The sequence below is a fragment of the Anomaloglossus baeobatrachus genome, chromosome 1, assembly GCF_048569485.1.
Source record: "Anomaloglossus baeobatrachus isolate aAnoBae1 chromosome 1, aAnoBae1.hap1, whole genome shotgun sequence".
Lineage (NCBI taxonomy): Eukaryota > Metazoa > Chordata > Amphibia > Anura > Aromobatidae > Anomaloglossus > Anomaloglossus baeobatrachus.
The window spans coordinates 946,428,169-946,440,442 of record NC_134353.1 but is presented as its reverse complement, the minus strand read 5'-3'; the positions used below and the strand labels follow the sequence as shown (position 1 = coordinate 946,440,442).

Sequence of the window (12,274 nt, the reverse complement as noted above, 5' to 3'; positions counted from 1 at the left end):
GGCCGTACACCTACCTACCACCCCCCTACGTAGCACCAGCATCCTTTCAGAGCGAAGTGACCCCGGGTCCGGAGGCGCTCGAACCACCCACCAACGAGCCCGGATCCGAGCGTCTCGGCTGGAGCCGAGCGCGGGGCGGTACACTTGCATGTCATGACATTTTGTGAGGCCTACTGACTAGACTTCATGTGCCGGAGATGCCCGCACAGAAGTGAAGACTGCCTTGGCCGGCTGCCACGTAGGACTGAACTGGACGCCGGTCTAATTTACACTCATCACTCGCTTTACCTGAATGTGCATTTTCCATATGAGGAAGGCGAGGAGGGCGCAGACCATCAATGTGATTGAAATTTTTGGGTACCGCACGATGCTTGAGCTTGTCTAGTTGAGGTGAAGTCCATGCTTTATGGGCCAGGATTTGGTTAGCAGCTATATTCCAGGGATTGTCTTGCAAGGAGTGACCACTAATTCTGTGGTCAAACAAGTCATGCTCGCTCTTACTCTTCTGAGATCTGTGTGCAAAATGGAACGAGTTCCCCTGCGGGACATCCGATGACGCCTGCAGAGTGGATAAAAAAGTGTTTCCGAGAGTGATGGGCGGGAGGCTCTGCGTTCTTATGGGTGGAAGACCTTTGCAGTTCTGCTTGATTTCCGGTAACAGATACTTCTGAGACTCTATCATCCTTTTTTTGCAGTTGACGGAGGCCACGCGTTCATCTTGGGGATCTTTGCAGTTCGTGTCCAGAATGCAGTCAAACGTGGTGATGATGTCATCGACCTCCGAGGTCTCCTCGCCATTATACCTGAGTTTGTCTTTCTGGTGAGCTTTCTGGTCCACCCTCTTCTTCTTACATGAAAATATTTGATTCAGCACAGTGAGACGTCCTTCTTTCCTCATGGCCTTTGTGCCGGGCGAAGTGAATGGCTGGAAGGGATCGGGTCTACTGCAAGAGTAAAGAAGACACGTCATGTTAAAAGGGGCCTCTTAAGAAGACAGTCATGCCCTATTAACATATGTGAGCTGGACCACAGCTTGTGATCCACTATATGGACCGGGCCGAGCATCATGCACAGTGGCGTTACGCTAAGCTCATGGCCACCAATGCAAACTCATTGTTGACACTATTGAGGAGCCCAACTCATTGTTGACACTATTGTCTTCTCCTTTGAGCTAGAGGGACCTTTTCGATACAATGGTCTTCAGGGTCCATGATCAAATGCAACCCCTACACCCGGTACACTAAAGACCCTAGTCTCCCATATCTGTGTTTACACGGTGATTGGCTGAGGTAATCATACACCATCAACATTGGCAGAGAAGGAAAGGAACCAACAGAGGACTGGAATAGAAGATGCAGTGGGGGGCAGTCGGAGGTATGTTATTTTTATATATTTAAGCAGTCAGGCTATATGTTTAAAAAGAAAGTGGTATAAAGGCCCATTTAAACCCCTTCCCCCTTCTTGTTTTGCACATTCGTTTTTAATAGTGATGGGCGAGCACCACCATGCTTGGGTGCTGGATACTCGTAGTTAGTAGTTGGATGCTTGGATGGACGCGACTCGAGTACCCAAGTATAATGGAAGTGAAGGGGTTCACGAAAGATGCTTGAATCCCCCATTGGCTTCCATTATATTTGGGTACTCGAGACGCGCCCCTCCGAGAGTCCAACTGCTTGTTATGAGTACCAAGCACCTGAGCATGATAGTGCTCCCTCATCACTAGTTACAAGTACCGAGCACCCGAGCATGGTAGTGCCCGCTCATCACTAGTTACGAGTACTGAGCACCCGAGCATGGTAGTGCCCGCTCATCTCTAGTTACGAGTACTGAGCACCCAAGCATGGTAGTGCCTGCTCATCACTAGTTACGAGTACGGAGCACCTAAGCATGGTAGTGCCCGCTCATCACTAGTTACGAGTACGGAGCACCTAAGCATGGTAGTGCCTGCTCATCACTAGTTACGAGTACGGAGCACCTAAGCATGGTAGTGCTCGCTCATCACTAGTTACGAGTACCGAGCACCCGAGCATGGTAGTGCCTGCTCATCACTAGTTACGAGTATTGAGCACCCGAGCATGGTAGTGCCCACTCATCACTAGTTACGAGTACCGAGCACCCGAGCATGGTAGTGCCCGCTCATCACTAGTTACCAGTACTGAGCACCCGAGCATGGTAGTGCCCGCTCATCACTAGTTACGAGTACCGAGCACCCGAGCATGGTAGTGCCTGCTCATCTCTAGTTACGAGTACTGAGCACCCAAGCATGGTAGTGCCCGCTCATCACTAGTTACGAGTACTGAGCACCTGAGCAGGGTAGTGCTTGCTCATCACTAGTTACCAGTACTGAGCACCCGAGCATGGTAGTGCCCGCTCATCACTAGTTACGAGTACCGAGCACCCGAGCATGGTAGTGCTCACTCATCACTAGTTACAAGTACCGAGCACCCGAGCATAGTAGTGCCCGCTCATCACTAGTTATGAGTACCGAGCACCCGAGCATGGTAGTGCCCGCTCATCTCTAGTTACGAGTACAGAGCACCCAAGCATGGTAGTGCCCGCTCATCACTAGTTACCAGTACTGAGCACCCGAGCATGGTAGTGCCCGCTCATCACTAGTTACAAGTACCGAGCACCCGAGCATGGTAGTGCCCACTCATCTCTAGTTACGAGTACTGAGCACCCAAGCATGGTAGTGCCCGCTCATCACTAGTTACGAGTACTGAGCACCTGAGCAGGGTAGTGCTCGCTCATCACTAGTTACGAGTACGGAGCACCTAAGCATGGTAGTGCTCGCTCATCACTAGTTACGAGTACGGAGCACCTAAGCATGGTAGTGCCTGCTCATCACTAGTTACGAGTACGGAGCACCTAAGCATGGTAGTACCCGCTCATCACTAGTTACGAGTACCGAGCACCCGAGCATGGTAGTGCCCGCTCATCACTAGTTACCAGTACAGAGCATCACCGGAGCATGGTAGTGCCCGCTCATCACTAGTTACCAGTACAGAGCATCACCGGAGCATGGTAGTGCCCGCTCATCACTAGTTGCCAGTACAGAGCACCACCGGAGCATGGTAGTGCCCGCTCATCACTAGTTACCAGTACAGAGCAGCACCGGAGCATGGTAGTGCCCGCTCATCACTAGTTTTTAACCCTTAACTTTATTGTTCTGTCGAGTTGTCATTTTAAATTACACCATTTTACTATATCATGTAAAAATTCAAGTGGGGTGAAAAAAAAGTCACACTTCCGCCATTGGTTTTTGTACAGTTTTGGAAAATATATGACATTTTTGGCACTTTTTATTGCATTTTTTGGAGGAGGTGCACTGACTAAAAAAATGACAATTTTCTATTTTTTTTTCTTTACATCATTTACCGTATGGGTTATTAAATGTCATATTTTAACATAATGGACTTTTGTTGTTTTGGGGGATAACAGGGGATTTAAGCTTTTACATAAAAATTATTTTTTAATTTCCTTTTTGAACCAGCCATCGTTTACGCCTCATATTTCAGTATGTAGTGAAAATAATGGCACAAAGGTGGGGGCTTCATATGAGCCCCAAGATAACAGCAATGTGGCCCTTCTGTAGGATCTAACATGGCTCCCCATTAGTGGCCAATCATTGCATTGCTAGAGGGCTGAGGGTGCCTGAATATGGCCGCAGTGCCGTCTCGTTACCTCCCTGCCATGACCATTCCTTCCTCCTCATATATATCAGCCATTTTCCTATCATTCACATGCTGTTTGTGCTTTAGGCTTAAGAGTAACCAGGTGTGTTGCTAGGAAACGCATTTCAGCCAATTGGTGAATAAGAAGGCAATGAGACAGCACTTGTGATTGGTCAGAAGTATGGAGAAATAATCTTAAACCTGTTTTGATTGGATGAGACGTAATCCATCTTTAAGAGGCTGAGGACAAGAAGATGATAGGTGTTATGTTCTTTTAGATCAGTGCACCGGGCACTCACCAGCTAAGCGTATGACTACGTCTGCCCAGTGATCACTGTTTGCTAGATCTGATATATCTGGAAGAGAAGTTAGCCTCACGCATAAAAATACAGTCTCGTATACACTATATATTATCTAGGCCTCCAGCAGGACAATAAGCCTGTTGTTAACCCTAGAACGCATACCTGGGGCCTCGCAGGCCTGCAGGGTTACTTGTTTTCTGTGGTTGATTTCTATGGTTGCGCATTCTAGGGTTAACTCCACTGTCAATGGTTATGATGTGGCTCTGCTCATTCTGTCACAGCCTACACACCAAAGCTCATAAGTCAGCTGTGGAAAATAGGATGTTTTAAGCCTATTTTGTTTAATAGCAAATTTACCAACAATATTATTAGTCCTGCACCTCCCCACCAGCATCACCCCCTAAAATGGCCATTTTCGAGTGTGGCGCTGCTTATCCACACCCATTTCAAGGACTGTTTCATAAGGCTGTCCTAGTAAAATAAGGACTGTTGCCGAGTATGAAAACTGCAATGCAATGACTGTGCATGATGAGTATCAGAAATGGACATGTCCTACTGATCGTGGATGATGGTCAACATTCGACAACGGGCATTACCTGTTCTCCTGAGAAAGCATCTTGATGCATGCGGTGTGCCCACAGTACATGGCATAGGTCAGGGGCGTATTCTCATTGATGTCCCTGGGATTCATGTCCACTCCTAACTTCAGCAGCGTCTGTACACAATCTGATTTTCCGGCCGCTGCCGCCCAGTGCAGGGGAGTTCTGCAGCAGAATATGAGAAATACATCGTAAGGATATTGTGGCGTCATCTGCCCTGCAGTTTCAGGGGTCCAAAAGCCCCTCTACATATATTGCACTGGGGCCTGTAAACTTTAAATAACGTATACTACTGCGTGGAACTAAAAGCTTCATATTTAGGTGCACTCTCTGCTATAGCGCAGCCCCCTTGGGCATCTGCAAATTGGTGTCTGGCTTTTCTATTGCGCAGTCAGCCAGCCCCCTTCACAAACTGCTCTGGTAATGTGCCGATTCTGGAAATGCTGCCCTGTGTCTGACTCAAACCAACATAAGACCCCATTGCAATTTGGGAAATGTAGTAGAGAGAAAGCCCCTAACAAGGCTCTAAAGCCAGAAATATTGCAATCATAGAATGCTAAAATTGGAAGGGACCTCCAGGGTCATCATGTCCAGCCTCCAACTCAATGCATGATTCACTAAACCATCTCAGACAGATGAATGTCCAGCCTCTGATTGAAGACTTCCATTGAAGCAGAACTCATTAAGACCTCTCGTGGTCGCCTGTTCCACTTATTGATCAGCTAATGTCTCCCCTCAGTCTTGTTTTTTGCTTAACATTCCCAGATCCTTTAACCGTTCCTCATAGCACATCGTTTGCAGTCTGTCAGTTCTTCTCTGAACTTGCTCAAGTATTTCAATGTCTTTTTTTAAAATGTGGAGCCCAGAACTGGGTACAGTATTTCAGATGAGGTCCGATCAAAGAGAAGGAGAGGGGGATAATTGCTTCACGTGATCTAGACTGTATGTTTGTCTTAATACATTCTAGAACTGTGTTTGCCTTTTTTGCTGCTGCATCACACTGGTGACTCCTCTGCAGTCTGTGATCTATTAGTATACCCAAGTTCTTTTTGCACATTCTATTCCTCCCATTCTGTAGATGTTTCGTTTTTCTTGCCCGGATTTAGAATTTTGCATTTCTCCCTGTTAAATACTATTCTATTTGATACCTATTGTTCCAGGTTATCTAGATCCTTCTGAATACTTTGTCTTTTCCTCTGCAAACTTGATTAGTTTACCTACAGTTCCCATATCTAGATCATTTATACAAACGTTGAACAACACTGGGGCCAAGACAGAGCCTTGTGGTATCTCACTTGAAACTCTCTTCCAATTAGATGTGCAGTCATTTATTACCACTTTTTGAGTACAATCACTGAGCCAGTTATGAATCCACCTAACTATAGCCGTGTCAATCCCATACCTGGTCCTTTTTAAAATAAGGATAGTATAAGATACTTTATCAAATACTTTGCTGAAGTTGAGACATACTATATCTACTCCATTTCCCTGATCCACCCAGTCAGTGATTCCATCATAGAAGGAAATTAGATTAGTCTGGCATGGCTTGTTTGCTACAAACCCATGCTGGCTCTGATTAATTACTGTATTCTTATCTAATTTCTTTACATACATGCTGATTAATAATTTGTTCAAAAAACTTTCCTGGTATAGAAGTCCGGCTCACTGGCCTGTAATTGCCTGGCTCCATCTTGTTTACTTTTTTGAAGATAGGGACAACATTTGCCCTTCTCCAATCTTTGGGGACTTCTTCTGCTCTCCAGTAATTTTCAACAATTCTGTCTAATGGTTCTGCAATTATCTCTGCTATCTCTCAGTATTGAAACACTGTAGCCCAGCATGGACCAGAATAGTTATCGACACCGAATTCCAACAAAAGTGTAGTCAGAATTGGAGCCAAGGATTTATCAACACTGGACATGGAAGAAGGATACTTTGCAAATATTTACAAACCAGTGAAATCACCATGTAACAAAAATATGTGCCCTCCTTTAGATCCATTCTTTAAGTCAGATGCCAATAAGTAGAGATGGCCCAGATACTGGGCAACTTTTCCCCACAGACGATACAACAGGTTCTCCCCATTTACGCACAGGGTTCACTCATTATTACCGGTCATCCACGTCCAGGGCCTGCAGATTGCATTCTGGGACTCTGGCCAGCTCGCAGATGATGTCACCGTACCCCGCGGCAGCGGCGATGTGCATGCAGGTTTTTCCGTTCTCATCGTCATAGTTGATGGTGGATTGACCCTGCTGATGATCCAGGATTATGGAGCACAGCACTCTGTTTCCACTCTGAAATCACAGACATCAGTGGGTATCAGTATCAGGTCTGAGCAGATATGGATGATACGTGATATATTGGGCTCTATCTATGGGAGGGAAACACAGGGCTTAACAGGTACAACTCCGGAATATAAAGCCGCCATGGCAAATGCAGGAACCGGTGTGTCGCAGAGTAAACTAGTGCACTATACAGTGTGTCCGCCCATATCCTGTCCACCGCCATTAACTTGAGAACGGCGGCAGCTATAGGCATAGAAGTGGTGTCTAGGTATAGTAAAGTAGCCATGCGCTACGCAATGAAACTACCTATAGCGCCACCTGGTGGAAAACAACGGAGTTAGCATTTTTATTTCGAAAATGGAATGAGATAGAGAAAAAAACTGAATTACAAAGTTGTAGGGCATCATCAATTCAATACGAATCGACACCTTGCTACAGAAATGCTATGATTAGAACGTGTAAAACTCACAAGGGTGCGGACTTGAAGCAATACCTCATGGAGACCCTCCTAGAAGTCATTGGGTATGATGGCTGTGTGGAGTGGCCTCCACGCTCACCTAACCTGACCCCATTGGACTTCTTTCTGTGAGGTCACATCAAACAGCAGGTGTATGCGACCCCTCCACCAACATTGCAGGACCTACGACGACGTATCACAGATGTTTGTGCAAACGTGTCACCTACCATATTGCACAACGTGCAGCGAGATACAGTATGCTGTGCAGAGGCCAGATATGCATTGCAGCTGACGGGGGCCACTTTCAGCATCAAAGTTAAATGAGCGCCATATGCGTGACCAGTATTCAATGTTTTGGGGGGGTCATGGGTTCCATATCATAGCATTTCTGTATGCAAGGTGTCGATTCACATTGAATTGATGATGCCCTACAACTTTGTAATTCACTTTTTTTCTCTATCCCGTTCCGTTTTCGAGATAAAAATGCTAACTCCGTTGTTTTCCACCAGGTGGCGCTATACAGTTAGGTCCAGAAATATTTGGACAGTGACACAATTTCCGCGAGTTGGGCTCTGCATGCCACCACATTGGATTTGAAATGAAACCTCTACAACAGAATTCAAGTGCAGATTGTAACGTTTAATTTGAAGGTTTGAACAAAAATATCTGATAGAAATTGTAGGAATTGTCACATTTCTTTACAAACACTCCACATTTTAGGAGGTCAAAAGTAATTGGACAAATAAACCAAACCCAAACAAAATATTTTTATTTTCAATATTTTGTTGCGAATCCTTTGGAGGCAATCACTGCCTTAAGTCTGGAACCCATGGACATCACCAAACGCTGGGTTTCCTCCTTCTTAATGCTTTGCCAGCCTTCAGGTCTTGCTTGTTTGTGGGTCTTTCCGTCTTAAGTCTGGATTTGAGCAAGTGAAATGCATGCTCAATTGGGTTAAGATCTGGTGATTGACTTGGCCATTGCAGAATGTTCCACTTTTTTGCACTCATGAACTCCTGGGTAGCTTTGGCTGTATGCTTGGGGTCATTGTCCATCTGTACTATGAAGCGCCGTCCGATCAACTTTGCGGCATTTGGCTGAATCTGGGCTGAAAGTATATCCCGGTACACTTCAGAATTCATCCGGCTACTCTTGTCTGCTGTTATGTCATCAATAAACACAAGTGACCCAGTGCCATTGAAAGCCATGCATGCCCATGCCATCACGTTGCCTCCACCATGTTTTACAGAGGATGTGGTGTGCCTTGGATCATGTGCCATTCCCTTTCTTCTCCAAACTTTTTTCTTCCCATCATTCTGGTACAGATTGATCTTGGTCTCAGCTGTCCATAGAATACTTTTCCAGAACTGAGCTGGCTTCATGAGGTGTTTTTCAGCAAATTTAACTCTGGCCTATCTATTTTTGGAATTGATGAATGGTTTGCATCTAGATGTGAACCCTTTGTATTTACTTTCATGGAGTCTTCTCTTTACTGTTGACTTAGAGACAGATACACCTACTTCACTGAGAGTGTTCTGGACTTCAGTTGATGTTGTGAACGGGTTCTTCTTCACCAAAGAAAGTATGCGGCGATCAGCCACCACTGTTGTCATCCGTGGACGCCCAGGCCTTTTTGAGTTCCCAAGCTCACCAGTCAATTCCTTTTTTCTCAGAATGTACCCGACTGTTGATTTTGCTACTCCAAGCATGTCTGCTATCTCTCTGATGGATTTTTTCTTTTTTTTTCAGCCTCAGTATGTTCTGCTTCACCTCAATTGAGAGTTCCTTAGACCGCATGTTGTCTGGTCACAGCAACAGCTTCTAAATGCAAAACCACACACCTGTAATCAACCCCAGACCTTTTAACTACTTCATTGATTACAAGTTAACGAGGGAGACGCCTTCAGAGTTAATTGCAGCCCTTAGAGTCCCTTGTCCAATTACTTTTGGTCCCTTTAAAAAGAGGAGGCTATGCATTACAGAGCTATGATTCCTAAACCCTTTCTCCGATTTGGATGTGAAAACTCTCATATTGCAGCTGGGAGTGTGCACTTTCAGCCCATATTATATATATAATTGTATTTCTGAACATGTTTTTGTAAACAGCTAAAATAACAAAACTTGTGTCACTGTCCAAATATTTCTGGACCTAACTGTAGGTGGTTTCATTGCGTAGTACATGGCTGCTTTACTATACCTAGACACCACTTCTATTCCTATAGCTGCCGCCGTTCTTAAGTTAATGGTGGTGGACAGGATATTTGTAGACACACTGTATATGGACATGATGGATGACCTGCCACTATAAGGCGGCACAATTTTGGTCTTTGGTATAGTGCCCCGTCAACATCATGCAGGGGGTCACTTGGATAAGTGCTTGTTCTGGTAGACATGAGTTTACAGGTGGTGGTTCTCCATCAGTCAGTATTGCACCTTCTTCAGGTGGATTGGCCGCCCCTCGCCCTTTATACCTGGACCGCCCAGTGAAGAGCTGTTTTGAAGTCCTTGTCCACCAGAGTGGGGTCGGCTCCTTTCTGCAGCAAGTTTTGCACGTGTTGTGGCCGGTTGTGAAATGCCGCCCAGTGTAGCGACGTCATCCCCTGTACACGGAAACCAAGAATATTCCCATTACTATTGGGAGATTAGTCCACTATCACAGTCACTTCTGCACATCATACGTATATATATATATCAAATAGTCAGGGACTCCTCGTCCTCCCACCGAAAAACTGCTCTGATAGCGGCCAGAATATATCAGTCTCGGACCACCGCTTTCATATCTTGTGTCGTTTAGCATAGTAGACTAGGCACAGCGCCACACATTTGCTAGTGGATGTGGCAGGTACTGCCGCTCACTACCTGGTCACTTGAAACTAGTAGTGTAGCATGGGCTGCATATAGTTTAATAGCCCCAAGCTCCAAATGGAGGGGATTTTCAGAAATCACTGCCCCAACAAAGCCAGAAGATATCTCTACCCATCTGCCATGATAAGTGATCAGCGCTGCACAGGCAATGATGGGGTGACACAGAAACTCTCCTACGTCCAACCGTTTAGATGCAGCAGAAGTCACTGACTGTGGCATCTAAGGGGTGACGTATCATTACTGACTGTTGCACTGGCCGCCCCGTCTTCCCACTCTACATTGGTGGCACAATGCAGAAATATACATGGCACAATGTGGCTTAGAGGCCACAATCACATGTGGTAGATTGCTTCCTGGTCATGAGAATGATGGAGGCAAAAATTCAGGCAGTTCTAAAGTATACAGAGATTGTTCCACAATGTGACTGCATCACATCCACAATCTACAGGTCACGTGTAACTGTCCCCGGAGCCATCACTCGCCTCGTTGTCCTGGTGGTTGATCTCACTCAGAGTCGACTGCTGCAGAAGAACAGATAAAAGTCTGCAGAAAAGAGAGAAAAGCAGCCGGTGACTGTCTGCCCCCCACAACAGACCGCCGCCATCATCTGGGGTCTGTATATAGGGAGTCTGGTCTGAGGCCTGTATATAGGGAGTCTAGTCTGAGGCCTGTATATAGGGAGTCTAGTCTGAGGCCTGTATACAGGGAGTCTAGTCTGAGGCCTGTATATAGGGAGTCTAGTCTGAGGCCTGTATATAGGGAATCTGCTCTGAGGTCTGATATAGGGAGTCTAGTCTGAGGCCTGTATATAGGGAATCTGCTCTGAGGTCTGATATAGGGAGTCTAGTCTGAGGCCTGTATATAGGGAGTTTGGTCTGAGGTCTGATATAGGGAGTCTGGTCTGAGGTCTGTATATAGGGAATCTGGTCTGAGGTCTGTATATAGGGAGTCTAGTCTGAGGCCTGTATATAGGGAGTCTGGTCTGAGGTCTGATATAGGGAATCTGGTCTGAGGTCTGTATATAGGGAATCTGCTCTGAGGTCTGATATAGGGAATCTGGTCTGAGGCCTGTATATAGGGAGTCTGGTCTGAGGTCTGATATAGGGAATCTGGTCTGAGGTCTGTATATAGGGAGTCTGGTCTGAGGTCTGATATAGGGAATCTGGTCTGAGGTCTGTATATAGGGAATCTGCTCTGAGGTCTGATATAGGGAATCTGGTCTGAGGTCTGATATAGGGAGTCTAGTCTGAGGCCTGTATATAGGGAGTCTAGTCTGAGGCCTGTATATAGGGAGTCTAGTCTGAAGCCTGTATATAGGGAATCTGCTCTGAGGTCTGATATAGGGAATCTGCTCTGAGGTCTGATATAGGGAATCTGGTCTGGGGTCTGTATATAGGGAGTCTAGTCTGAGGCCTGTATATAGGGAATCTGCTCTGAGGTCTGATATAGGGAATCTGGTCTGGGGTCTGTATATAGGGAGTCTAGTCTGAAGTCTGCATATATGAAGTTTGTTCTGAGATAGGTAAACAGACAATATGGTCATGGGTCTGTATATAGGGGGTCTGGTCTGGGGTCTGTATATAAGGAATTTGGTCTGAGATCTCTAGTTTGGGGTCTGTATATGGATAATATGGGCTGGGGACTTTATATATTGAGTCTGGTCTGAGGTCTGTATACAGTCAATAAGGTCTGCAGTAGATGATCTGGTCTGGGGTCTGTATTTTGGAAGTCTGGTCTGCGGTCTGTATGCAGACAATATGGTCTCGGGTGTTTATGTACCGCCCCGCGGGCTCGGCTGCGACCGCCAAGGCGCTCGGATCCGTGCTTGTACTGCGGGTGGTGGCTCGAGCCTCTCACGGACCCGGGGGTCACGTCGCTCTGCAAGGGAGTTGGCGCTACATGCGGGGATTTTGGTGTTTGATTCGGGATGATAGTTCGTGACGCCACCCACGGATTGTGGTGATTGTGGACACCGCTGCGGTGAAGGTACGGGGCTCCCGGGAGCGATGTAATGGCGCAACTAGGTGTTGACCCCTCCGTGGGTAGGGGGTATTGGTGCCGGGGCCCGGTAGGTGCGGGCCAGGGTGCA

At 46.4% G+C, this 12,274-nt stretch overlaps 1 protein-coding gene across 1 annotated transcript in view; it reads right to left on the bottom strand.

Annotated features, from left to right (window-relative positions):
* The window catches only part of ANKRD55 (ankyrin repeat domain 55), a 101,747-nt gene that overhangs the window by 25,802 nt on the left and 63,671 nt on the right, over positions 1–12,274 (bottom strand). The window contains exons 5-9 of the mRNA XM_075328856.1: positions 10,668–10,728; positions 9,792–9,920; positions 6,688–6,872; positions 4,573–4,740; positions 289–944 (exon numbers count right to left, since the gene is read on the bottom strand). Of these exons, the coding sequence (XP_075184971.1) occupies positions 289–944; positions 4,573–4,740; positions 6,688–6,872; positions 9,792–9,920; positions 10,668–10,728 (1,199 nt within the window). The remainder of the gene's footprint in view (positions 1–288; positions 945–4,572; positions 4,741–6,687; positions 6,873–9,791; positions 9,921–10,667; positions 10,729–12,274) is intronic.